The 27,826-nt window shown below is 37.2% G+C and overlaps 1 protein-coding gene across 2 annotated transcripts in view; it reads right to left on the reverse strand.

Annotated features, from left to right (window-relative positions):
- The window catches only part of RABGAP1L (RAB GTPase activating protein 1 like), a gene marked incomplete at both ends in the record, with an annotated part of 493,888 nt that overhangs the window by 153,608 nt on the left and 312,454 nt on the right, over positions 1-27,826 (reverse strand). For both annotated transcript variants that reach the window (XM_084251369.1, XM_084251368.1), the window contains one exon: positions 18,773-18,814. In XM_084251369.1, the coding sequence (XP_084107495.1) occupies positions 18,773-18,814 (42 nt within the window). The remainder of the gene's footprint in view (positions 1-18,772; positions 18,815-27,826) is intronic.

Raw genomic sequence — 27,826 nt, forward strand, 5'->3', positions numbered from 1 at the left:
CTGCAGCATGAGTTTGATCCCAAGCCAGCCAGGGAGCAACTCACAGAGCGCAGCAGACCTCTCCTGACTTGCCCACTGTTCCCCTCAGCAGTGTACTTCGGTCAATCTGCCTGGTCTGTTCCCCACTCTGTCTCTGGTGAATCCTCTCACCCCCCCCCCACATCTCTGGCTTGTATCCCAGCTTTTGTATGCATAAATAAATAAATCTTTAAAAAAAAGATGTATTAAATGATAAGCATGTATTTCCTTTATTTAAAGTCTAAATTAGTAAGAAGAAAGGTGAAAATGAAAGAGCAATGTTTATGAATTTCTAAGAAGGGGAAAATAGTGACACATGGTAAAACAGTGTAAAAGTCTTAAGAAAATAAATAAAACCCAGTTTTAATTTAATAATGTGTTTACTATCAGTTGGTTGTTCCTTCAGGAACAATAAATCCTATCTGGGGAGTGATAGGCTCTTATCAGACAGGCTCATTCTAGTTCAATGAACAAATTTTGTAGTATGGACACAAATGGAAGTCTAAAAGCTACTGTTTTTAATTTGGATTTTAATGTATAAACTATACTGGGGAGGGGAGTGTTAAATAAACAATAATTTCCATTTCACATGGAAACAAGATACAGTTGTTGATGGAAGGGAGTAACTTACTTCTGTATTGCAAAATCAAATTAAAATTCTCAAACAAAGGCTTCTAAGCAATGTCAACATGCACCAAGCTAGTATTAACATAAAATAACACCTTTAAGAAAACATCTGATTGACAAGTTTATGTGCCCAAGGGCAGATGCTCAGATTTGACTAATAATAGAATTGAAATCAAATTCAAGACAATGACACAGAAATCAGTGTAGTAGAAGGAAGATATGTCCATGTTTTCCTAGTAAACGACATATTTAGAGAAGGTAAAACCTGCAAGTAAATTGGCTAAGATGTTTGAAATGGAACTAGCCAATCAAGATAAACAAATTAACCAAAGAATTAAGTTGCAATTTCCACTTGTTATACATTTATAGATACTTTTTATTTCCTTTTTTACTATTAGTGATACCCCAAGTTACAACACTCTAATCATGAATCATGGGTCAATATGACATATAGTAAAAGTTGGAAATATCTAACCAACCCTCAAGAACTGAAAGTGTAATGTATATGCATTCCTTTATGTGTAAGGCAATGGGACCTAATAGTAGGTGTAATGGTTTGAGGAAGGGTCTGTGCATAGTCATGGAGAAGCACAGATTATAGTGTCATGACTGAGTGAGCACTTGAATACACATGTGTTTTTAAAAATACATTATTGTCCAACAAGAATAAATCAATTGCAAGTGTGGTCAGCAAGAAAATTTCTTTTATATCTTCTTTACTCTAAAATTGCCAAACATAGCATTAAACACCAAGTCAAGATAACCACAATTACATTTGTATATAGGTAATATATATACATTTATGTACATATAACATGTAAGTACATTATATAATTACACATAATGTATAAGTACATTATATAAGTATATATAAAATTCTTCCATGTCCTGGTTCTCACACAGACCTGCCGCTTTTCCGCCCTATAACTTTTTTTTATAAATTATTTTATATAATTCTTACATCGTTTTTCATTTTTGCATAATGTATGCATTTTCATTTTGGTTATATTTTCTAAGAATTCCTAACCCCTTTTTCTGACCCTAATCCCTCTTCTCCTACCCCTGCCCCCCACTGTAGTGTGTCTCTGGTCTATAGTTGCTTATCGATTTTGATTTTTACTTTATTGCAATTAGTCTTTTTCCTGGTCCCTTATTTAGGTTTTCTAAATTCCTGCTATGAGTGAGGAATTTTTCTAAGAAAAGAAAATTTAAAAAAGAACTTTCCAGGAGCCTTTTTAAACATCACCAAGGACAAAATGGGTCCTATTTGAAACACATCACCTTCCATTACTTTATAATTAAGGAGGGAGACATTTATAATTCAATACTTAAGAATAAACTGATCAGTGGCTTCCTTTCCAAGATTGATCCATTAAATGGGAACTGACTCAACCACACAGGCTTGCAGTGTTGTGAAAGCCTCGCAGCACCCACTTTGCTCCTCACCCACCACCCTTCCATATCCAAGTTGCCCTCTTCTATGCTCACTTTATTATGCATTCCTGGCAGTTCTATCTGTTCTTGGCTTTGTAGTCAAGTTCTTCAAACTCATCCCAGGCCAGCTTGACAGCCATGCTTCCTTCAGTTACCACCTTCAATTCACCTCTTTAACTCCCAACTTTTAAAGGATATCACCATCTCTGGCTAAAAGATGCTCCAACTACCAGTCCCACACCTGCTGGGATCATTCTTTCCCACTTCCTACTACAACTGGAGGGCGATCTCAGACTGGATATCTCATAGACTGGTGATGTTGGTAAAAAAAAAAAAAGGAAAATCTGAGATATGCATAATAAATTAACAAAGAGTGCTAAGGAATAGAGTGAAGTAATAAAATTAGCCAATCTATAGTTATTTAAAGAAAAGGGGAAAAATACTGAGAAAGATGTGCAAAGATGTTCAATTACCAACAGAGAATGGTGGCACTAGTTTCAAACTGAGGATTATCATACATTGTGAATATTTGAATATCTCATGTCCGAGAATAATTTAAGTTTAATGACTTCACTGAGTCATCCAGTGAAGTACTGACTCAGGAAGAGCTCAGAACGTATGTAGGTTCTTAGGTAGTATTACCTCTCATCCGCACCCAGATGGGCTATACCCACAAAAGTCTAACACTTGCTGATACAGATGGAGACCCATGCAGAGACACGGAGCTTCCCCAGAGGAGAGTAACAAATTGACTGAATAGTTTCAAAGAACTTCTCTCAAATTCTTTAAATAGCATTTAAGTAAAGTAAAAGCACGTATTTAAAAGCACTTAATTTAGCAGTATTTCCTTCAAGTTATCTTTGTTTGAGGTTGTAATGTAAAAACAGAGGCAGGAAAGGGATGACTAGAGGTTGAATGCAAGTCCTACTTGAAAAACATGTAAATTTTGAAAGATTAGAAGACTATTCTGGAAAGAAAGCAGACAAGCCCAAGGTGTGGTGGCTAAACTAGAGTTCACTTTTCTAGATTAGGTGGAATAAAGACACACTTGGAGGTCAGAACTATCCATGAAAATTGGGTTTGGAGGATTTTCAGGACTAGACTAAGGTATCTGAACTCCATTTTTGATCTTCAGGAGTCAGTGAAGAGCTATTAAATACAGGGGGGAATACTGTTGCTTGAGGGAAATTAAAGCTTATTAAATTAAATTAAAGTGTGATTGTTTAAATAAAACAGTTTTGAATTTGGGAAACATGGGATTTTTGTATTCAAAATAAAGAAGGTTTGGGCATATACTCTATGCAAAAAGATTGTATTCACTATATAAAAAAATTAAGAAATACTAATCTAAAGAAAAAAGTGGTTTCATTCTCCCCAATATAAAAATATATCTTTAGAGAAAAATTAAAATCACTGCAAGTTTATCTTAGATGAGTAGAACTACCTAAATACAAGGGAAAAGGATAAAGGATGAGGTTAATTCCATGGGCCTTTGCTACTTTATGCATCAATCCTGGAATTAGGAAAGTTTTCTATATATGCAGAAATGCATTGGCATACTGGGGGATAAAAAATAAGCTTCAGACTGTCTTTAAGAAATAAACAGTCTAATTGGACAATGTGGAACATACACATATGAAACATCTAAACATAAAGACAATGTGTTAGCTTCAAAGTAAATGATACATTTTATAATTGCAGAAGATATTAATTTCAGGTAGGAAGGGTCTGGAATTTTAAAGGAGCAGTGTCAAGTCAGAACATAAGGACTAGGAAGGCTCTGTACAGAGAAAAAGGCACATGATATATGAAATAAAGATGCTTCCAGGACATAGTGCTGGAGTATGAATGAAAAGATGAACACAGCTTACCAGACATGATATACAGATCATTATGTATGTAAATGATGCCCCCTGGTGTTGTGCTGCAAGTAAGCAGCTCATAGGCACAAATGTAAGATGATGGTGAAAATGGCAAAAAAAAAAAAGGCATCTGAGGATTATATAGAGGATGGCTGATAATAAAAAATTGGAGCCAGAACAATTTAATTCACATCTGCTAATGATTCATTTTTTAAAGTTATGTATGCATATAAAAATAGTTCATCTTAATTTTTTAAAGATATATTCACCTTTTATTTTTTCAGCTTAGTACTTTACAAATTTGTTTCATTTTCTCATTGCTGTACTGTTTCTGTGGAGAAATCTGCTGCAGTAACCTATCCTGATTCATATGCCCATATTGTATCTTTGTGTTTGGCTGCTTTCAAATTTTTATCACTGGTTTTGAGCAATTTGATTATGGCATTTTTTTTTTGTTTGTTTGGAATACACTGAACTTGGGTCCTTGTATATATGGTTTTCATCAAATGTTGGAAAAACATCAGCCATTATTTCTTCTGCCCCTTTTCCTTGCCTCTTCTTCCTAGGACCTCAATTACTTAACAAGAAGCCCTTTTGAGATGTTTACTGTTACTGTTACGATTTACTGTTACTTTTTTTTTTTAATAAATTTTATTGTTATATTCCCCATACAATTGCAGCCCCCCCATTCTGACCCCAATCCCTCCCCTCCCACCCCCGCCCCCCTAAAAGTGTCTCTGGTTCATAGTTTTTTGTTGATTTTGATTTTCACTTTCTTATAGTTATTCATTTTCCTGGTCCCTTATTTAAGTTTTCTAGATTCCTGCTATGAGTGAGACCATCCGGTATTTTTCTTTTTCTTTTTGGCTTATTTTGCTGAGCATGATCCCTTCCAGCGCCATCCATGTTGCTGCAAATTGCATGTGTTTATCTTTTTTGAATGCTGAGTAATATTCCATGGTATATATGTACCACATCTTCTTGATCCAGTCATCTATTTTTGGGCATTTGGGTTGTTTCCAAAGCTTAGCTATTGTAAACAGTGCTGCTATAAACATAGGGGTGCAGGTGTTCTTTGGAATTGATGTTTCTGTGTCCTTTGGGTAAATACCTAGGAGTGGAATTGCTGGATCATATGGAAGCTCTATGTTTAGTAGGTCCAGAAATCTCCACACAGCTCTCCATAGTGGTTGGACCAGTTTGCACTCCCACCAACAGTGCAGAAGAGTTCCTTTTTCTCCACACCCTCGCCAACATTTGTTGTTGCTAGTTTTTTTAATATGTGCCATTCTCACTGGTGTAAGATGGTATCTCATGGTAGTTTTGATTTGCATTTCCCTGATGACAAGTGATGTTGAACATTTTTTCATATGCCTGTTGGCCATTTGCATTTCCTCTTCAGAGAAGTTTCTTTTAAGCTCTTCTGCCCATTTTTGGACTGGATTATTTTCTTTGTTGTTGTTGAGTCTCATCAGCTCTTTGCAGATTTTTGTGATCAGTCTTTTATCATTAGTGTTGGGTGCAAAAATGTTCTCCCAGTTGGTGGGGTTTCTCTTTGTTTTTGTTATTGTCTCTTTTGCTGTGCAAAAGCTCTTTAATTTGATGTAGTCCCAGCTGTATATCTTTGCCTTCACTATCACTGCTTTGGGTGATGTGTCTGTAAAGATGTCTTTGATGTGCAAATCACGTAGTGTTTCGCCTATATTTCCTTCTATATATTTTATGGTTTCAGGTCTTATGTCTAGTTCTTTAATCCATTTTGAGTTGATTTTTGTGTATGGTGTGAGGTGGTGGTCAAGCTTCATTCTTTTGCATGTAGCGACCCAGTTTTCCCAGCACCATTTATTGAACAAACTTTCTTTGCTCCAGTGCATATTCTTTGCTCTTTTGTCAAAGATTAGTTGACCATAAATCTGTGGGTTTATTTCTGGATTTTCTATTCGATTCCATTGGTCTGTATGTCTGTTCTTGTTCCAATACCATGCAGTTTTGATGATTATGGCTTTGTAGTATAGTTTGAAGTCTGGGAGTCTGATGCTTCCATTCCCTTCTTTTTTTTTCAGGAGAGCTTTGGCTATTCGGGGTTTTTGGTGATTCCATATGAATTTCATCAATAATTGTTCTATTTTTGAAGAATGACATGAAATTTTGATTGGAATAGCATTGAATCTGTATATTGCTTTTGGTAGGATGGCCATTTTAATAATGTTTATTCTTCCAATCCATGAGCAGGGGATGTCTCTCCATTTCTTTGTGTCTTCTTCTATTTCTTTTAACAGTGTTTTATAGTTTTCTTTGTATAGGTCCTTTACCTCTTTTGTTAGATTTATTCCCAAATATTTGATTTTTTTTGTTTCAATAACAAAAGGGATGGTCTTTTTGATTTCTTCTTCTTCAGATTTATTGTTTGTGTATAGGAAGGCTACTGACTTTTGCGTGTTGATTTTGTATCCTGCCACTTTACTGAACTGATTGATGAGTTGAATTAGCTTTTCTGTGGAGTTTTTGGGGTTCTCTATGTATAATATCATATCGTCTGCAAATAGTGATAGTTTGACTTCTTCTTTTCCTATTTGGATTCCTTGGATGTCTTTCTCTTGTTTTATTGCCCTGGCTAGGACTTCCAGTATTATATTGAAAAGCAATGGTGAGAGTGGACATCCTTGTCTTGTTCCAGATCTTAATGGAATTGCTTTCAGCTTTTCACCATTGAGAATGATACTGGCTGTTGGCTTGTCATAGATGGCCTTTATGATGTTGAGGTATGTTCCTTGTATCCCCAGAATTTCAAGGGCTTTTATCATGAATGGGTGTTGCACTTTGTCGAAAGCTTTCTAGCATCTATTGATATTATCATATGGTTTTTATATTTCTTTTTGTTGATGTGTTGGATAACGTTGATTGATTTTCGGATGTTAAACCATCCTTGTGCCCCTGGAATGAATCCAACTTGGTCGTGGTGAATTATCTTATGGATACATTGTTGGATTCTGATAGCTAAAATTTTATTGAGGATTTTTGCATCAGTGTTCATTAGGGAGATTGGCCTATAGTTTTCCTTTTTTGTGTTGTCCTTGTTCGGTTTTGGTATTAGTGTAATGTTGGCTTCATAAAACGTGTTTGGTATTGTCCCTTCCTTCTCAATTTTTTGGAAGAGTTTGTAAAGGATAGGCACTAATTCGTCTCTGAATGTTTGGTAGAATTCATTTGTAAATCCATCAGGTCCTGGGCTTTTGTTTTTGGGGAGGTTTTTTATTACCATTTCAATTTCGCTAATTGTAATTGGTCTGTTTAGGTGTTCTATTTCTTCTTTATCTAGCTTTGGGTGATTGTAGAGTTGTAGGAATTTGTCCATCTCCTCTAGATTGTTAAACTTGTTTCCATATAACTGTTCATAGTAGTTACTGATTATTCTTTTGATTTCTGCTGTGTCCGTTGTGATTTCTCCTCTTTCATTGATGATCCTGTTTATTTGTGCTTTCTCCCTTTTTTCCTTTGTGAGCCTGGCTAGGGGTTTGTCTATTTTATTGATTTTTTCAAAGAACCAGCTCTTGGTTTCATTGATCTTTTGGATTGTTTTTTTAGTTTCAATTTCATTTATTTCTGCTTTGGTTTTTATTATTTCTTTTCTTCTACTGGTTTTGGGGTTTTTTTGTTGTTCTTTTTCTAGATCTTTGAGCTTCGAGATTAGGTTGTTTCTTTGCGTTCTTTCTTGTTTCTTGATGTGAGCTTCTATTGCTATATATTTTCCTCTTATTACTGCTTTTGCTGCATCCCATACATTTAGGATATTGGTGTCCTCCTTGTCGTTCAATTCAAAAATTTTTTTAATTTCTTCTTTGATCTCCTCATTAGTCCAATGGTCTTCCAGTAGTGTGGTTTTTAATCTCCATGAGGTAGGAAAGTTCCTTGCCTTCTTTTTATGGTTTATTTCTAGTTTGATGCCTTCATGGTCAGAAAAGATGGTTGATATGATTTCAATCTTGGTGTATCTGTTGATGTTTGTCTTGTGCCCCAGTATGTGATCGATCCTGGAGAATGATCCGTGTGCGCTTGAGAAAAATGTGTACTCCGTTTTTTTGGGGTTTAGTGTTCTATAGATGTCTGTTAAGCCTAATTGCTCTAGGTCCTTATTTAGAGCTTTGGTTTCTTTACTTATTTTTTGTCTTGTTGATCTATCCATTGTTGATAGTGGTGTGTTGAAGTCTCCCACTATGTATGTGTTTTCTCTGATGTCTGTTTTCAGAGAGGACAACAGTTGTCTTATATATTTTGGTGCTCCTTCGTTTGGTGAGTATATGTTAATGAGTGTTATTTCTTCTTGAAGTATTGTCCCCTTGATCATAATGTAGTGACCATTGGGGTCTCTTTTTATCTTTTTGAGTTTGAAATCTGTTTTATCTGATATAAGTATAGCTGTTCCTGCTTTCTTTTTTGGTCCATTTGCTTGTAGGATTGTTTTCCATCCTTTAACTTTGAGCCTATTTTTATCTTTTGTAGCTAAATGTGTTTCCTGGAGACAGCAAAAGGTTGGGTTTTGTTTCTTAATCCAGGCTGCAACTCTGTGTCTTTTTATTGAAGAGTTTAGTCCATTTACATTTAGAGTTAATATTGATATGTTAACATCTGTATTTGCCATTGTGTTTGTCTTTCCTTTGATTTTATTTATTTATTCTTTTAATAACTTTTTTTTTTTTTGGCCTTCTTTCATTGTTATTCGTCGCTCTGAGGTTCTGGCTTTAGGACTCCTTGTAGTATTTTTTGGAGTGGGGGTTTAGTTGCAATGAAATTCCGGAGTTTCTGTTTGTCTGGGAAGGTCCATATTCTTTCTTCAAAGAGGAAGGAGAGCTTTGCGGGATAGAGTATTCTTGGTTGGCATCTGTTTTCTTGGAGTCTGTTGACTATGTCCCTCCACTCTCTCCTTGCCCGTAGTGTTTCTTCGGAGAAGTCTGATGTCAGCCTGATTGGTTTTCCTTTGAATGTTATCTGTTTCTTCCCTCTTGCCAGCTTCATTATTTTTTCCTTGTCCTGGATTCTTGGGAGCTTTACTATTATGTGTCTTGCTGTATTTTTCCTTTCGTCGTGGAAGTTTGGTGTTCTTCTTGCTTCTTGTATATCAATTTTCAGCTCCTTCTTCACATTTGGGAAGTTCTCTTCAATTATCTCTTTGAATATTTTCTCTGTTCCTACATCTCTCTCCTCTCCTTCTGGTATTCCTATAACTCTTATATTTCCTTTCCTCATGGAGTCAGATAGTTCCCGAAGTCTTTCTTCGTTCTTTTTCCTTCGTACTTCTCTTTCCTTTTCTGTTTTGGTTCTTTTTATTTCTGTGTCTTCAAGATTACTTATTCGTTCTTCCATTTCATCTATTCTGCTTTCATTGCTTTTCCCAGAATTCTTTAGTTCTTCCATTAATTCTTTGATCTCCTGCATTTCTTTTACTTCCCTCTTTAGGGACTCAATTTCTTTCTTCTGACCATTGTTTTCCCTCTCTAGGGACTCAATTGCATTCTTCTGATGGTTGATTATTTTTCCCTTATCATTGTTTTCCTTTATGACTTCTGTCAGTTTTTTAATCATGGCAATTTTAAATTCTCTTTCTGGAAGGCTCAGAAATTCTTCCAAGTTATTGTCTTTGCAATCTGGGGGCTGGCTTTCTTTTTGTGGTGTGCTTTTTCTCTGGAGAGTTGCTAGGTTGCGTGTGGTTCTTCTCCTCCCTACTGTCTGTTTTCTAATTTGCCGTATGCGTTGGGACACTGTGTTGTTGGGACTGGCCGGCATCTTGGGTGGGCTTCTCTGTTCCCCTCTGGTTCTTCCAGGAGTCATCTGTCAGTTTCAAGCAGCCTTTACTGGAGAAAGGTCCCTGTTCTAAAATGCCGATATGGGGACACACTCCCCTGTGCGCCTGGTCTGCCCCGGTGGTGGGTTCCTGCTCCCCTCTGGGCTTGGACTGCAGGCCAGAGGGTGTCTGGCGTGGGCGAACTTCCCCCGCTCACCTCTGGCTCCTGAGGAAGCCTTCTGCAGGTAGTCTTTACTGAAGAAATGTCCCTGTTCTAAAATGGTGATGTGGGACACACTCCCTGCGCGTCTGGTCTCAGGCACACTCTTCTGCGCGCCTGGTCTGCCCTGGCTGTGGGTGCTCGCTCTCCCTGTGGGCTCAGACTACTTGTTCGGAAGGAGCCCGGTGTGGGCTAACTCCCCAGCTGGCCACTAGCTCCTTCAGTAGCCTGTGCTGGGGTCAAGTCGCTAGGTGGCGCCAGAGATCTCTCCTAGAGCCCTTGGGGAGCTGATTTTCCACCCCGTGGGACAGGGAGCAGAGCGGGGATGGTAGGGTACACCTCAACGGCTTTGGGGTGCTGTGTCTGCCTTGTGCCCCACCGTCGTGGGGAACCCACGCCCCTAATTTCGTGCCCCGGGTCTCAGTTCCAAAGCCCTCAGTTCAAGGACGCGGGCTGTAGCCCAGATCAGTGGCGCGGGAATGGCGCCTTTTGAATCCCGCTCCCCTGCCTGGGCGCCTTGTTCCTGCTCACTCAGGGAGGGCCTCCGCCGCCGTCTCCCCGCAAGCCTAGGTCGCAGGCGCGGGGACCTGGGCAGCTGCGATCCAGTCATGATCAGCGCCACTTTCCGCGCAAGCTTACCGGGTGGCCGGGGCTGTGTGCTGGTGCTGGTCTCCTCCTGGGGGGCGGGGCTCTCTTTAATGGCGCCTGGAGCTCACCTCTGCGGCGGATCCTGCATGGTTCGCCTCAGCTCCCGTTCACGGGGTGTGGTGGCTGAAATAGTTCCTTTCCACTCACAGTCCCACTTGCTGTGTCCGTTTTTCTTGTTGGCCGTTTTGGTTTGTTGTTTCCCTCCTCTCTGCCGGTCGGAGAGTGCCGACTTTGTGGGCGGGGGAGGGGAGCAGGGTTCTGTGCTTCCCTCCCTTCTGGTCCTCTTTTATGGCAACTTTCTTCTTCGGGCAGTTTGCTGGAGTCGTCCGTTTATCTTCCATGTCCCAGTTCTCACTGGGACCTGCCGCTTTTCCTCCCTATTAACTTTTTTTAATGGGAGATCTTACTCGCAGCGTCTCCTCGCCACCATGTTGCTCCAATTTACTGTTACTTTTTAAAGAAACTCTGCATTTAATTTTGAATAGTTTCCTTTGCTATCTCTTCAAATTAATTTTTTCATCTGCAATGCCTCATCTCTCATCAGTCCTTCTCAATATACTTCTTAGTTCTATCAAATACTGCAATCTTTATTTCCTGACATTCAATTTGGGTCTTTTTTATACCTTCCATTTCCTTACTTAACTTTTTGAAGATTTATTTATTTATTTATTTACACAAGCAATGGGTATAGTCAGAAGCGCGGGAGGATGAGAGAATTTACCAGATCCAGAGTGGGGAGCAGAGCAGGCAGACTGATGAAATACACTGCTGAGGGGAGCAGCAGGTGCAGCAGGAGAGGTCTGTGTGCCATGTGGGACCCTCGCCGGTGGCTGGGGATCAAACGGGCGCTGCAGAGGCTGCGGGCAGCTTCACAGCCCAGCGCTCAACCGCTGCGCCACCAGGGGAGGCCCTCCTTACTTAACTTTTTGAATAAAGTTACAATTGCCATATTAATATCATTGCTAATATTATAGCAATGATATATTAGCCTCCTACCAGGGAGGCCCACACTTTTTATTTTTTTAACACATTTTTTTAAATGCTTGACAGAAATTAATCTTCTCTCATAAGAGTTTGTGAAACAATACAAAAAACAGATACAAAAGAATATTTGATTAATTGTACTAAAAATGAATACTAGCAACTTGTTTTTAGTCCCTCTTTAAAATCCCATTAGCAACATCCTTGAATATGAACAACCCATTGACCTAAATTAATAAAATGTTATTGTGACTGCGTATGTATGAGGGTATGGGCTAGTTACAGGGCAAGCCCAATGTGAAATGGGTTGGCCTGACTGTGGCCTAACATGTGCACATAAAAGGGACTTAAAATGAAACTCAACTACAGGCACACACAAAAAGTTTAATAAAAGGTTTATTTATAAAAAGAAAATGGGCCTCCCTAGTGGTGCAAGGGGTTGAGCACAGCACTATGAAGCAATCCGCAGCCACTGCAGCACAAGTTCAATCCCCGGCCAGCCAGGGAGTAACCCACATGGTGCAGCAGACCTCTCCTGTCTCACCCGCTGCTCCCCTCAACAGTGTGTTTCAGTCACGTCTGCCTGTTCTGTTCCCCACTCTGTCTCTGGTGACTCCTCTCACCATCTCCGCACCTCTGACCTGTACCCCAGCTCTTGCATGCATAAATAAATAAATCTTTTAAAAAATAAATTAAAAATGTGTTAATTATTGATATGATTCCTATCTATTCATTAAAGGATAGAGGTTGTATATAGCATATACAGACTCTCTCTCTCTCTGTGTGTGTGTGTGTGTGTGTGTGTGTGTGTGTGTGTAGACACACATATGTATAGAGCATGGACTGATGACAAAGTAGTCAAGACAAATTTAGAACCTTAGAGACCGTATTTTCCTGTGACCTTATTTCATAAATTAGAAATCATTCTCAAACCAGCAAAGGACTTGCCTTGGCCATTCTTCCTGCCTCTAGTGCATGCTGCCCACCCTGTCTAAAATGTTCTCTTCTATGTTTAGTTTCTACCTTTGGAAAATCTTCCTTTGTTCTCCCACAATGAATCCAGTAGCCTGCCTTTGGAGTCCCAAAGAAATCTGCTTTAAAGCCCTGGGGCAATCACACTGAATCATAACATTTACTTGCCTGTCTTTCCCTAGACTCAGTACAATGTGAGGGCACACACAGTCATCTCCACATGTTCCCTCAGCTAACTCAGGGACTGTCAATAGTAGGTTCTTGCTGAGTGTCTGCTGGATAAATTAACTAATTAACCATCACAGGCTTCCCTCCAGGAATGTTGGGTTCAAGAATGCAGGTGATAAGTTAGTCTTGGAATGAAGGCAGAGCACAAATTCATTAAAGACAGTGGCATTGCAGAGGAAGATGAAGATGAGAGAGAATTTTAAGTAAAAAGGAGGAAAGTTTGCATGAGTTTGGGCTAAGAGTACTTAGTTTTCTCACAAATTTGGATGTCATTGCTTTTAACTCTGTCAAGTGACCTCATATTTCTTAGGGTGTATTAAGTTCAAATTAATTACTATTTGGAAACACAGTTTATTCAACTATCCTCTCTCCCTGGCATTTTGGATTGGCTCATGAGGAATTGCCTCAAAAATTTAAGTTGTTGTATAATACATACATGGGACTATAATAATATATATTTTTCTCTGAGCTAGACCCCTAATCCATAAAATGCATTACATCTAGAATTTTAAAACACTGAAATTCCTTTAGCGCCATGTACTAGTTAGGTTTTTTTTTTTTTTAAGCATTGACTAGATAGCATAATAAAACTAACCTACCATGAAACTGAAGATATATAACAAAACAAGTATTCAAACAAATTATACTGGAAGGGAAACCACTGTAAAAGAATAACAGTATCACAGAATCAGAGTGATGGACAATTAGCGGGGCTTTCCTTATCAAGAAGTAGTGCTTTGCTGCCACCAAGTGGACAAAAGGCTTTCCTTCACAGAAGTGACAAGACTACTGAAATGTGTAAAAATCATAGCAAACCCAAAAGAATGTTTGTTGATTGCTCCTTTTTTCTCCAGGACTTTAAATGTGTAATTTTGTAAACTAAACAGAAACTACAGTCTTAACGTCAGTAGATGTAACCATCTTCAAGCACAGAAACAAGAACTTTTAACCCAAGTTGGTAAATCCAAGATGAGAGAGAACTGAAATCATCCATTTTCCAATTTCAAGGTATTATGTTCTTCAATTCCCTTGTATTTAACTCTATATGGCATTCACATGTGGCCCTGCAAGGACAAGTGTGTCTCTGGAGCATGGACTGAGCCTTCTTTCCAAAGCCAACAGAAAGAGAATGGGGTTCCCTTGAAAAAAGCTTAACTAATCAGCTCTGTGCTAAATAATGACTTATTTTTTTACTGGTTCAAATAAACGTCCAAGTTCTAGATTTTTTAAATTCTCTATTAAGTCTTTCCCACCATTCTTCTTCTATCTGTTTGAAAATATTATTATAACTATAAGATTTATAAGGATGAGCTATGCCTTGTAATTAAGTTTTATGGTTCAAGTAACCCTTGCTAGTCCACATGAATGAGATGAATGAAAATCCACAGCCCAACCAGGTACCTCTTCCTACCTCTCTTTATAAGGAGCCCCTCATTGTCCTCAGGAACTAGGGGTAATTCACACAGGCCTTGTTGGAGCTGCTGCTACAATTCTAACCTGTACATGGAGATGGAGGAGCACAGGGACAAAACAGACAAACCAGTAGTTGCTAACAAAGGAAATGAGGACAATGCATTTTCTAAGTGTGATTGTGAATATTTGTTTTAATGGAAGATGTGTTTTTTCTTCTGTTTCTCCTTGTTCTCTCACTACATTATTTGGATAACTCATTTTTGAATGTTTGATCACAGTATAGGAGATGCTTAAATGCACACTGCAATCACCTGGGTAGTTTTTTAAACTACTGATGCTTGGGTAATATCTATATATTCAAATGAAAATGACCTGGGCCACAACTCAGAATCAGAAAAAACTTAAAAAATGATTTTAATACACAGGTGATTCTGATATGCAGTTAAGCCTGAGCAACTTAAGCCCTTGTCTAAGCAACACTTGAGTATTTCTACTCTTTTGATTCTGGAATGCATCTGCCTGCATTAGATATTGGCAGTGGGGATGGAATGGGAGGAGGCATTCAAGAATATTCAATTTAAACAAATCCCTTGGGACTTTAATAATTCTTTAGTGCACTAATGATTAAGAATCACGTTGAGTTTTATTGCTCTAGGATTTAAAATATTGTGACATAATTAAAACAAATGGGGACAGTTTCTTTTTTTTTGGGGGTTATTGGGCAGATTTCTTTTTGAGGTAGGAAGAAAGGAGAAGATTTTTATTTGCTCATTTGCAATAAGAGGACTGTCAGATACCACTTTAAACAAGTTAAGAAAAGGAACTGTCTCCACTGGTATATTCCTATCATTAAGTACAGCACCTAGCTCATAAATGGTGTTCAAAAGTCTTTGGTTAAATAAACAAACAAAATGAACAAATGGCATTGGCATATAATGCATTTCTTGTATCCTATGAGAGTTTTCAGTAGAAATAGGTCAGTTGATAGATAAGTTGAATATTACCAATAACAAAGTTATGAAAGGTGAAAAAAAAAAAGTCAGCTAAAAGGGGAGTGGGGGAGATTACTTTAGTACAAGTACAAGAAAGCAGAAAAGTCAGGATGGGACACCCTGAGCATGATGTATAGGAACACTTTCAGCCACTGGCAGCAGGTAAGTGAAAGGTTTTGATAGGTATACAAGGATGAAGAAAACAAAAGGCTCTGACTCTGATGGAATTCTAGATAGATTCCTGGAAGGATGACACAGTAACATAAAAACAGGCTGATATAAGGAAATTTTGGTTAAGGAAAAAGTTATTACAGTTAAGTATTTTGATTTTGTCTGAAATATGAATCAGAAATGCACAATTTGAACAGGAAAAAATATTGTAATACAAATACACTTTCTATTTATCATATAATGTGACAATCTTTCTAAAAGTTCAATACTGAAATAAATGGTGTAGGGACAAACAAATGAATAATCTCTGAGAGAAAACTTCAAAATTAAGCACCTAGATTCCACAGCCCAAATGTACACAAAGATTCTTCTTTCAAAAATAAGTCTTATACAATGTCAATTATACTTCAATAAAGATTAATTCTGACTGACCACCTCCAATATATTACAACATCCTACACTACGACGTCTCAACATTTTATGTATCAAATGAATGAGTCTGGGGACTTTACCTAATCTGCCTCGTGGGTCCTACCAACATCCTGACAGCCTTGATTATAATGCTACTGCAAAGATCACACTTTTGGCTCAGCAGCTTTCTAGCTACCTAATGAACTATTTCTAATCCAAAAGAAAGTGGCTCCCATTCAGAAAGTGGGCAACTTTATACTGAACAACAGAAACAATCACCTGTATCATTGCCGCTTGGAAAAAAAATTATCAATCCAGCTTCATCATTACAACGCTAAAAGACATTTGGCAATTTGGGGAATTAGCTTCCTCAATTATCAATTAGGGGAGAAAACTAGATGCTTTTCTCTGGCTAATAATTATAACAACTTATAATTCTCTACAAATAACCTCTAGATATTTAATGTGTGTGAATGAGAGAACCAATGCTAACAATTAGAACAGAGTAAGTACTCAAGAAATATTACTTCCCTTTCTGCTTCCCCTCAACACAAGAAATATTTCTAATACAGAAAAACAGAAAGTCCCTCTGCAGCTACACTAAAATTAGTTAGACTGATATCACAGGCACTTTGAAGTATCCCTAAGCTTGTTATTTTTATATAAACAAATGTACATTTTTTTGGCACATTGACTTAGAAGCAAACAGTCACTGTTACAGCTGTTCATTATACTTATTTTCCAGGTGGAGGCAAATCAGATTAATAAAGCATACTTCAATTCAGTTTCTATATACTGTCTCTGTGTGGGATCAGCTCCGGGATTCATGCTAGGAGGGATATAAAGAGGCCAACAGCAGTGAGAAAGCGCCTCTTTTTATCATATTAACTAATCTAATTTTTCAAGAGGATATTAGATGAGTATCGCTAGAGAAAATACAAAAAATCTTTCTGCCCAGTGGCCACAGAACGTCCTCTGCAAGGTCATGTCAGGATTAAAATGGTCAAAAGTAATGAAAATAATATAAACAAGTCAAATTATTATAAATCAGATATTAACTCAGAGTAATAGACTGCCACTGAGTACAGATCCAATATCCAGAGGGGTAGTTTTCACTCTCCCTCAAAAGGACAGACTAAGCATATGATCATCCAAAAAAGATTTTTTTGATCTTTCATCCAGAAAGATCATCAAAAAAATGAGGAAAGGCATTTTAGGAAAAATGTAATATCTAAAGGTTTTTTTTTTTTTTTAAAGATTTATTTATTTATTTATACAAGCACTGGGTACAGTCAGAAGCGCGGGAGGGTGAGAGAATTCACCTAAGCCAGAGCGGGGAGCAGAGCAGGCAGAAGGACCGAGGTACACTGCTAAGGGGAGCAGCAGGCAGCAGGAGAGGTCTGCGCGCCATGTGGGACCCTCCTCTGGTGGCCGGGGAGCAGCTGGGGATCGAACCAGCGCTGCAGAGGCTGTGGGCAGCTTCGCAACCCAGCGCTCAACCACTGTGCCACTGGGGAAGCCCTAAAAGTTTTTTTAATAAAGTTAGGTGTGACAGAAAAAATCAGAACTGTGTTGGACTTCCTTACACTTACTTTATGCTTTAATATTGTTTTTCATCTGTATTACATAACTGTTTTACTGCTCAGGCATTCTCAAAGACTTATTCCAGCCCTATACACAAAGTATCTTAGACATTTTTTGTTTGTTTGTTTTTGTTTGTTTTAATGACAAGAAAAAAAACTAAAAGTAGAGATCCATGACTTCATTAAAAGATATGTGCAAATGTATTTGTGTTATTTTACTGAGAATATTTAAAATACTTTGCTAACTTCTAAAATAACTGTGGCAAAAGTATTGCTCATACCTAACCATTTAATGAATAATTTAAAGTATATATTATGAATGTCACAAAAAACAACTGTTTAACACAGTAAGAGATGAGTAGCAGCAACCCACATCCTGAACTGTATAGGGTCCATATTATGTTTGTTTTGAATCATGGTATTTAATGATTAAGTATGGAAGCTCTACTCAAATCCCAAGAAGCTCTCTGAACGTATCTATTTATCATCTTCTGGGAGATGTAGCTATGGGAATTCAGACACAAATTATGACTTATCTTGTGAAATCAATGGTAATCACAATAATTGCAGTGACCATTTATTAGGCATTAAACACTTTTAGACACTATGTTAAGCACTTTTATGTATCATATTATTTAATTTTTACAACAATTCCATAAATCAAAAGTTTCAATTATCTGAGCATTTACACTAAGGTCACACACTAGAGCTTAAATTAGAATAAAATCTGTCTGTATCCAATGTCTGCAATTTTAGCCTTTTTTTTTTTTTTAAGCAGGGAAAGGGTTAGCTTGCATCTTTTATAAACAAGGCAATTATCACCTCCAATAACAGAAAATCATCTTTGACTGAAGGGCAAATGCTGACTGGGTTATTTTCATTAACTCTGTAGCAAATGTTCTGCTTTTACCACACTTTAAAAGCTGCATTGATATGTTGATATAAAATCCAGCAAGGTAATTAAAATTGAATTCTAAAGTGTCTTACAAATTTCTGAGAATGCACAGCAAATTGAAATGTAGCAGTTTTATTTTTAGTTAGTATATTAAAGATATTAAAGAAGCTTTCTAATAGTTTCAATTATTAATTGAAATTCTGAGCTTTCAGTTATGTTTAAGTATTTCCACGGATGTTATTATGGTAAGAAGTATTTCAAGAAAAAATTTGGCATCATTTTGACAGAAAACAGGTTCTAACTTTTTCTCTTATTTCATCCAATTCATGAATGAAAACACCTTTATTGTTACTGGAAGGAGGCCTATAATGGAAAGAATAAATGGATTATAAGAAAAGCAGAGGATGAGGATCAGAGTTCCTCAGAGAAATTTTGTGTGTATGTGTGTGTGTATGTTCAAGAGCCTGGAATGAGTCAAAGATTATAAGTTCTAAGGCAAAGAGGTAAAATAGCTTGGTAAAGATGAAAACAGACTTACCTTTAGGAGAGCCAAGGCTACATGAAAAATTATGTTCAAACCCTGAAACAGAAAAAAGAGTCAAAATCAATATCGTCATACTCATTACAATTTTATTAAGAATTTTCCCAGGACTTCCATACAACTTTAATAAAATCCCTAAATTGCTTTCATCTTCACATACAATAATCATGAGATTTTTTTTTTAAAAAAAAAAAAAGGTAATTGTGTTTCCTGAGAGGCTTATTGCAAATTTTAGGTACTATTTAGTTAATGTCTCACATAGAACTGCTGCTTATTATATTTTATTTCAATCTATTTTGGGATTATTTGCATAAGCCTAAGGTTTGCAAAAGTCAAGTTCCTTGATCAAGATGACATGATGTAGAAGCCTAAAATTAACTAAACTGTATGAGTCCTTGTTTATACATCTGGGTGATATGGTCAAACTTCCTGTGGCAGAGAAAACAAACAGCGTGGTTGCTAAGAGGACATATTGTATGAGGGGTGTTGTAAGCATCATTCTAGATTTCCACTACTGTTCTCAATGTTTTGCAGTTTAAGTATTCGCTTTCCGGTGGTATTTGCACATCTAGAGGTAGTTACTAAGGGCTATTTGCTAGACTTCCTTTTCCATTTACCCCCTGAAAACCAGAAAAATGTTTCTCTAGAGATAAATTAAACAGATATTAAAAAGCCAATCTGGAGGTAAGTTTTAACTCTGTGTTCAGCACAACGACTCTGAAGAGAGATTGAGAAATTAAAGACATGGAAGCTTAAATGCTCAAATAACAAAATCAGAAACAAAGTTGCTATGGAAATGTGCTGTGCTGTCTCCCTGCCCATGCAAGTAATCATACATGAAAAGAAAGATCTTTCAAGTATTTGCTGACATCTCTCATAAAGTCAGGTTCTCATAAAGAACTTCTAATAAACTATCCTTTTCTGCCTTCAAAATCAGATATGAGGGTTAGGATTAGGTAGTTGGAGTATATTCCTGTTATAATTTGCTATGTTATGTTATGTTATCTTTTATTTTTAGCTACCAAAAATATGAAGTAATGGTGGACAGGATGAATGATAAACACAAAATATATGGTTGGTGGCTTTGGGTTTACTCAGTCAACTCTTTAAAGAAACAAAAGCAGCAGGAAGTAAGTATAAGCAGGTCAGGAGACAAAAATGAATTGACATAATTCATCAGCACACCAAATAATGATCTTCCACTGGTTCTGAATGCAATTTACCAATAAAGAAAAAAGAAAAAAAAAGTACTATACATCAAAAAACTTGGGTTACAATTAAGAAAAAATTGCTTTCCCAATTTAAAGATGAAAAGATGCTACTAAAGATGAGAAAGACCCATACCCTACTCTCTCCACCCTACATCACAACTGCTTAGCAATACAGAATTCTCACAATCTGATATCAGGACCAAATACACCATGTCTCTGGTTCATGCTTTTTTAGTCACAACTCAAAATGTAAGCCCTTCTTGTCTCTAATTTTTCCTATAATGTTCTGGTTCTTTCTCCCATTCTGCTGGTGCTTCCCAAATCCATTTCAGGGTACTCTTTGGAAATTCCACCCCTTGTTCAATCAGCTCTGCTACATTATCAACCATCCTGCCAACATTCTCCCCACTTCTTGCTTTGGTAATAATAGTGAAATCGCATTGATTCTTATAACAACCTATATTATGATTCCCACTTTTCAGACCATGAACATGAGTAGGCTAATGTATTAGATATGTGTTTAGTAGCAGGCTAGTGATATTCCCCAGCCTCCTACGGTCTAGTTTGACAGCATTTTCACCACCTTGCTAAGTATAACATATGTAGTCGGTACTTCTTTGTTGACCAAATGATTGAACTATATTAGCTAGCCCAAAATTTCTTATTTTTAATTTTTTTTTCTGTATGGATGCAACTAGACCAACTTACAGAATCATCATCAAATTACAGTAAAAAAACTTTGTTGTTCAATTATCTCAAAGTCAAATTACCAGACAAATAAGCTATGAAAAATACAAAAAAGAACTGAGATTAAAAAAAAAATCAAAACTTTTAGGTAACAAAAATAGCTCTGAACATTAAAAGACAAATTTATTCAAAATTTTGTTGATACTCACTTCAAATTAGTATGGTGATATGATTTTGTGTTTATACATACCAGAAGTAGCAAACTAAGGTACAAAGTACATATTAGATAGGGTTAAGCACAGGAAGCCTGCAGACACAGTTGTCAGAACTAAAACATTAGATATGACACAGATAAAAGATATTTTTAAAAACTACAAAATGCACAGCTCTCTGGGTCCACTATTGGACCCAACAACCATTCAATAGTTAATGTTAGTTGAGGACAATAATCCAGCAGTATTAATGAATACTTACATGATGTTTAAAATATTTTGCTTAAGAAGAGAGCATAATACATGTTTTAAATAAAATGTAGATTTTTTTTTAACTTTGGGAAACTAAAAAGATAACTTTTGGTATGCAGGAAAACTTTAGGTAAGTAAACTCTTTAAACAACTTCAGTGTAAAAAGGTTTTTTTGTATCTGCTTATATGAAGCTCTAAATATTTATCCATAAAACCAAGCAAAATAGATTTCACAGGCCTTAAACTAAAGCAGTACAGCTACACTATGAAAGACAAGTAATTCTGAAATTGTTGGAAATCAGGAAAAATTTGCTATTCTACTAAGTTGATTTTCTAAAAGAAGCATAAAGGCAAACGTTAGTTGAATATTTTTAAATCTCTCTCTCTTTTTTTTGCTTTTAGATAAGATATTCTCATTCAGAAATATAATTACAGGCATCATTAATAATGGGAATCTTCCTCAGGCTAGCATTTTGTCAGTTCAAAGGCAGGGTATTAAAAATATTTTGGTTATAAGATGGCTACAATAGGTTGACCCACAGCATCCTTGACAACAATGAAGTGAATATAAGCAAAAATCAAAATCAACAGGCAACTATAAACCAGAGACACACTATGAGGGGGGAGAAGGGAGTAGGATCAAAAAAAGGGTAGTGGGAATTTTATGGGAACTGTAACCAAAATGAAAATTACATTGTACAAAAATGAAAAATGATGTAAAAAAAAATAAAATAAATTTAAAAAAAAAAGATCCATTACCCTGCCAGGTCACCATGAGCTAAATGCCACCCCCCTTTGAAATACATTCTTATTTTTAAATTTTATTTATTTTTATTGAAGTAAAATTGGTTTGCAACATTGCAAATGATTTAGGGGAATATGCTTATATCTCTTCAGATGTAAATCACCAAACCAGAACCGCCACCAAAGCACCAATAGTCCTTTACCCTAGGCCATTGGGCCCGCTCTGCCCTTGTTTCCTACCAACCCTCCTTCCCCACATTTGCAATAGTTTTTATTTATTTATTTATTTATTTTTTTTATAGAGGCATGTTTATGCCCTGGGTACAGTCAGAAGCGTGGGAGGGTGAGAGAATTCACCAGAGCCAGAGCGGGGAGCAGAGCAGGCAGAGGGACCAAAGTACACTGTTGAGGGGAGCAGCGGGCAACAGGAGAGGTCTGCGCGCCATGTGGTACCCTCCTCTGGTGGCCGGGGAGCAGCCGGGGATCGAACTGGCGCTGCAGAGGCTGCGGGCAGCTTCGCAACCCAGCGCTCAACTGCTGCGCCACCAGGGAGGCCCTGCAATAGTTTTTAGAAGAAAAACTATGTCATTTTTTCAAGAAGCTCCCCACCCTTTTCTTGAATATGTGACTGGCAGCAATGTTTTTGTTACTGAGGGATAAACAAGTGCTCCCCAATAGAAGTAAAAAGGATTTAAACATTTAGAAAACAAGAGTAAAAATAACAAGTGAATACATCATTATGACATTTATATAAAGGTACAACTCCAAATACAAGATAATAGAGTAAATATCTACTGAATATTTTCTATGCTTAAAACCTGAGTTAATTACACAGAAAACATGTCTTTATTAATCCCATGACAACCTTAAATTCCATTTCATACACAAGGATATTATCACTTAGAGAAATCAAAGTAAATTTCCCAAGGTTACATGGCTAATAAGTAGGTTTTAGTTATGCAGTGTAACTCTAGATATCACACCTAACCACTAAGTAAAAGAAGATGGACCAGTGAATAAGTGAACAAGGGAATAAATCTCTTGGTTGGGTATCATTTAATGTGTTTTCTAGTCCTAAAGGATTAAAGTACATTTTTAGAGAGGAGGATAGAAAGATAAGGTTATCTTCTATCAAACCCAAATTTTATTATTTGTGTCCATTTTGAAAACACAAGTAGCTGACTGCCTACAGGATGTGAGACAACAGAAACTCAGTACATTGTGGCAGGAAAGGGTCACCCACGCCCCTCCAGTGACAGTAGATTGAGATCAGTCTTATGTGCATGCAGAAGTGCTTCCTTAACTGGCTGAGATGTTGCTGTTTCAAAATTCAGTCACAGCCTGGCAAAATCTTCACTTGAAAGGACACCTACGAGTAATTGCCCCAAATTAAATAATTGCTCCAAAGTGCAGATCATCCTGTTCCTGGGTAGGCCAACAATTGAGCACCCACAATGCTGCATAAAGGAAGGCTGACAGCAGAGTACTCACTGAAACAAAGACACGGAACATTTTGGCTCTGACGAGCAGGCAATCGTGGGCTCAGAGGGAGCTGACAGATTGCGTGAGAAGATGTCAAAAACTGTACTGACAGCACTGAGAACAAATGCTGAAAGGTAGTGTCAAAAAGTGTCAAATGTGCATCGGTATACCTGGGGCCTTAGGGATCAAGATAAAAGGGAAACAGACAGTACTTGTGGAAAAGGGAATCCTAACAACAAGGCAGAGAGAAATTATCAACCAGAAGTAGCCAAGGTAAATAGCAGGCTCACAAACAGCTACCGCTAGAGGAAAGGGGTGTGGCTCTTTCTGACACAGCCCCATGGCCCAGCCTACCCCAGGAAGGGGTACTAAATGAGATAGCACATAAAAAGGATTATCAAATGAATTAAGCAAATGCTAAGTACTCAATAAATGCTAACAAACATTATTAGGTTCATGTGTTCTACAGCCTATCATATTTGACATTTGACAGACATATATATTTTTTTACTTAGTCCCCTTAACAACTCCATGACATCACTGCCACCATATTAGAAATTTGGAAACAGATTCAGAGACATCACACTGCTGGTAAGTGGTAAAGCCCGGACAGAAACTTATGCCTGTCATACAAAAACAAATACTTGCTTTTTTCACTAATTCCATCTCTTTTGCAAATTCAGTGAGACTTTGTTTAGGTATCTATGATGAATAAACACTGGTCATAATTCTCCTACTCTGTCCCACTGAGCAGTAGAAGGAGGGGTTTCTATTCTCTCCTGAATCTGGGCAGACTTTGCTACTTCTTTGACCAACACAATATGGTACAAGTGATTATGTAAGACTCTGGGCTCAGACCTGAGACTGACAGCTTCCATTTTCCCCTTTCTGGAGTGCTTGCTCTTGGAAGCCAGTCACCGTGTGAGATAAGTACTCTCAGATCTCCCCATGCTCTAAGAAACCAAACAAAAAGGGAAGAGCCTGCAGATCAAAGATGAACCACATGTCAAATCCTTCCAAAACTCCTAACTTAGGAATCTGTCAACAAAATAGCTTTAAAATTTTAAAAAAACACTTTCATTGTGAAATAATTTCAGATTTTGGAAAAAAAAAAATGGTATTAAGAGTCTCTGCACACCCTCCACCCAGCCACATCAAATGTTAACCTCTTACATGACCACAGTATAGATATCACAACCAAGAAAGGAACAAATTCAAATTTTGCCAAAAGTTTCCTTGATGTCCTTTTCCTGGCCCAGGATCCAATCCTGGATCAAACATTTAATTTGGTTGTCATGTCTCCTTTGTTGTCCTTCTTCGGGGACAGTTTTCAATTTGCCTTTGTGAGCTTGAGATTTTTGAAGCATAGAGGCTTGTTGTTTTGTAGCATGACCTGCAATTTGATTTATGTGATGTTTCCTTATAAAATTCAGATTATACATTCTCTGCACAAATTCCACAGAAGCAATATTGCATTAGTGTATCATATGAGGAGGTTCCAAAATGCCAGTATGTCTCACTCCAAATCACTATTTTAAAGCCACCCAGGCTTGATGTAGCTTGCCATGCACAGCAGATAATTTGAGCAGAATTCCTTTAGCTTCTCTTTGATAAATTTCTTACTTCTGTGATCTGTATAATAATGCATTTTTCCACAGAAAGAAGAAAGGAACAGATAATTATCATGCAAATATAAAGAAATACTGGCTGCCCTTAAACATAAGTTCTACAGAAAGAATATGTTAAACGCTAGCCACAAGGTATTTTGCTTTATTCTGCTTCTCATACTGTAAGCTCTCTAAAAGTCCAATCTTTTAGGATGTCTACAAAAAGGAGTTTGATGGAGTATATCGGTAAAGTATGTTCTGGATTTCTGGGTTTTTCCCTGGGTGCCCACTAGAGGTCAGAATTGTGGCACTGAAAACCAAGGAGCAGTTTTAGAAAAAGATTTCAGGAATCTTCATAGCGACCTTGTACACAAATTCATTCAGATCCAGATGCTTTGCAACCCTGGTGGCTAAGACCCACTGTGTCTACTACTCATTCCCTTACACAATACAAAATTAAATCACACTTGGATGACTTCTACTTTCCTTTCCTTCCCAGTTTTATTATATAAATTCCTTTTTTTCCTTGTAGATTGTTTTGTCAGTTCATAAGTAGAGTGGTGAATAAGAGAGTTCAAGAATGTGGAGGTATGAGAGATAAATTTGACAAGCAAATCTAGTTGTGGGTGATTTTTAAAATCTTTACCTGAATTGTATTTGTTTTTAGAAATGAAGTACTGAAAAGAGGTATATCTACAAGTCTGAGTCTTTAATATAAGTGACTCTGGGGAGAATTCTTAGAGGTTAGTAACATCTGAATTAGGTAAAGCTTTTCAGAAACAAGAAAGGTAAATCAATCAAATTAGAAGTTTTGACATGTTCATCAAATGTGTGCCAGGCATTTAAAGGTTGCTTAGTATACATAAGCATTTGTATGTTTACAAGGATGACTAGTCACCACCAACCACACCAGTGAACTCCCAGGTTAGGGTAGGAGGTAAGACATAAACAGATAACAAACCACCCCTGGGCAAGAAAGAAGTATGCCTGGAAAACACCTCATGGGCCTATAAAGATGCCCTTTTTATAATGACTGCTGTCAATCACCTTCTGTTTTCATCATACCCATTATGTTATGGCAAGCCTTGGATTATATTATGTTCCAGCTACAGTTATCAGTGAAACATCCCAGGCTACAGGGATGTTTTTGATGCCCTATCAGTTGATCTTGATCCTTTCCTTCTTTTAATCTCCTGCTATACTTTCCAGCAGCCAGAAGGTACAGTTCTGTTGTTAGAGTTCTTATACAGAGTCCCTTTTAAAGAAAAAAATAAAAAGGATTTTTTTAAAAATCCCACACTACTGTGCTGTAAATCCAATAAATATTTATAGAGCATTAACTGTCTATCCAACCTGCCATGGAGGGGTTCTGAAGACTTTAAAAGAAATGCATCTACTTTTTTTTAAAAATCAACATAACTGAAACTATCAATTTAAGGTCAGAATAAGATTATTTTAAAGGTTAGCTGACTTAACAATGGAGTACTTGATTTTTCAGACTAAATATGGCTCTAGAAGACCATTAGCTAAGAAATACACGTGTGTTATCATTTGAAGGTATATGTTACTATATTAACTTAAGCATTAAATATAACCTAATTCAAGGAATCCCAGCAGATTTAGGCCTTCTGGTAAACTGTAAGATCCTTCCTGATTACTCTCTTAACTGGATGCTACTACCTTAAGTATCATTTGCTAAATGATTTAACACCATCTGTCAAGATAGACTAGTGCTCCCCCCCCCCCATGCCTTTAGGAATTTCATTGGGGCTACCAACTTCCCACTAACTCCACCTCCCTTAATATCTTACAGGTTTGAGGAAATGAAAAGGAGCATTTTCTCAAGGAATTCACCCATTTTAGACTATTGCCTTAATCACTGGAGTACTTACTAAATGCTGTTTTCTCTATTGGAACACCATTCTCTCTCCACTTAGCTACTCCTTTTCTGCTTGACATTACATGCTAATTCCTCGGGGTGGGGGGGAAGGGGGGGAGTTTGGGTTGGTCTTTCATGGATGGCTTAGGTAACCTTTATTAGTGCTCTTTCAAAGTGCCCTGCATGCTCCATATCATAGTTCTCATTCCACAGTTATAGGGCTGCTCATTTACCTGTCTCTATTTCCCTCTTAGTTACATGAAGGCAGAGCCTGACTGTGTCTTTTCTGGTGTATTTCTATCACTCAGGGCACTACCTTGAACAGAATGGAGAAAATGAATAGGAGTTTAAAGGTCAAGGGAATAGATGTGTAATGAAAACTAAAAACCTTGAAATTTCCTCAAACTAACCTCTTCCTATAATATCTTGATATTAACTGAATACTTTTTCTTCATTGTTGGATCTCCTTTTAATGTTATATGGAAAGATAAATACATTATGCTTAGTTTCTTCTGAATATGAAAAATGAGCTCCAGGATATTAACACTAAAATTAGACAGGTTATCTTTCATCCTCTTTTGTACCAGAAAGGTCACCATTCTTTTCAAATCTGAAAAACCAGGGTATAAGGCATCAGGTTAATTTGCTTAGGAAAACAAAACCAATTACACATTAAACACTATCTTCAGAGATAAGCAGGAGCAGATATTTTTAAGTGTTCCAAATCAGAATCAATCTCTCTCCCAAATCAGAATCTCTCTCTCTCTCTCTCATTCAGTGAAATATGTAGTTGAGAGTAAAACACCAGAAATTATAATTTTACTTGGTGAGGAATCCAGTGCAAGTTACTCCTGGAGTATGTCACCAGAGGATGCTCTGCACAGTTAAGTCTTACCCTTTAACGGTAAAGTTTTAAGGTTTGTGTTATGTTTTAAATCATTAATGAGTGTACAGTATGCATATTTGGTGATGCTTTC

The sequence above is a fragment of the Talpa europaea genome, assembly GCF_964194135.1.
Source record: "Talpa europaea genome assembly, chromosome: 12".
Lineage (NCBI taxonomy): Eukaryota > Metazoa > Chordata > Mammalia > Eulipotyphla > Talpidae > Talpa > Talpa europaea.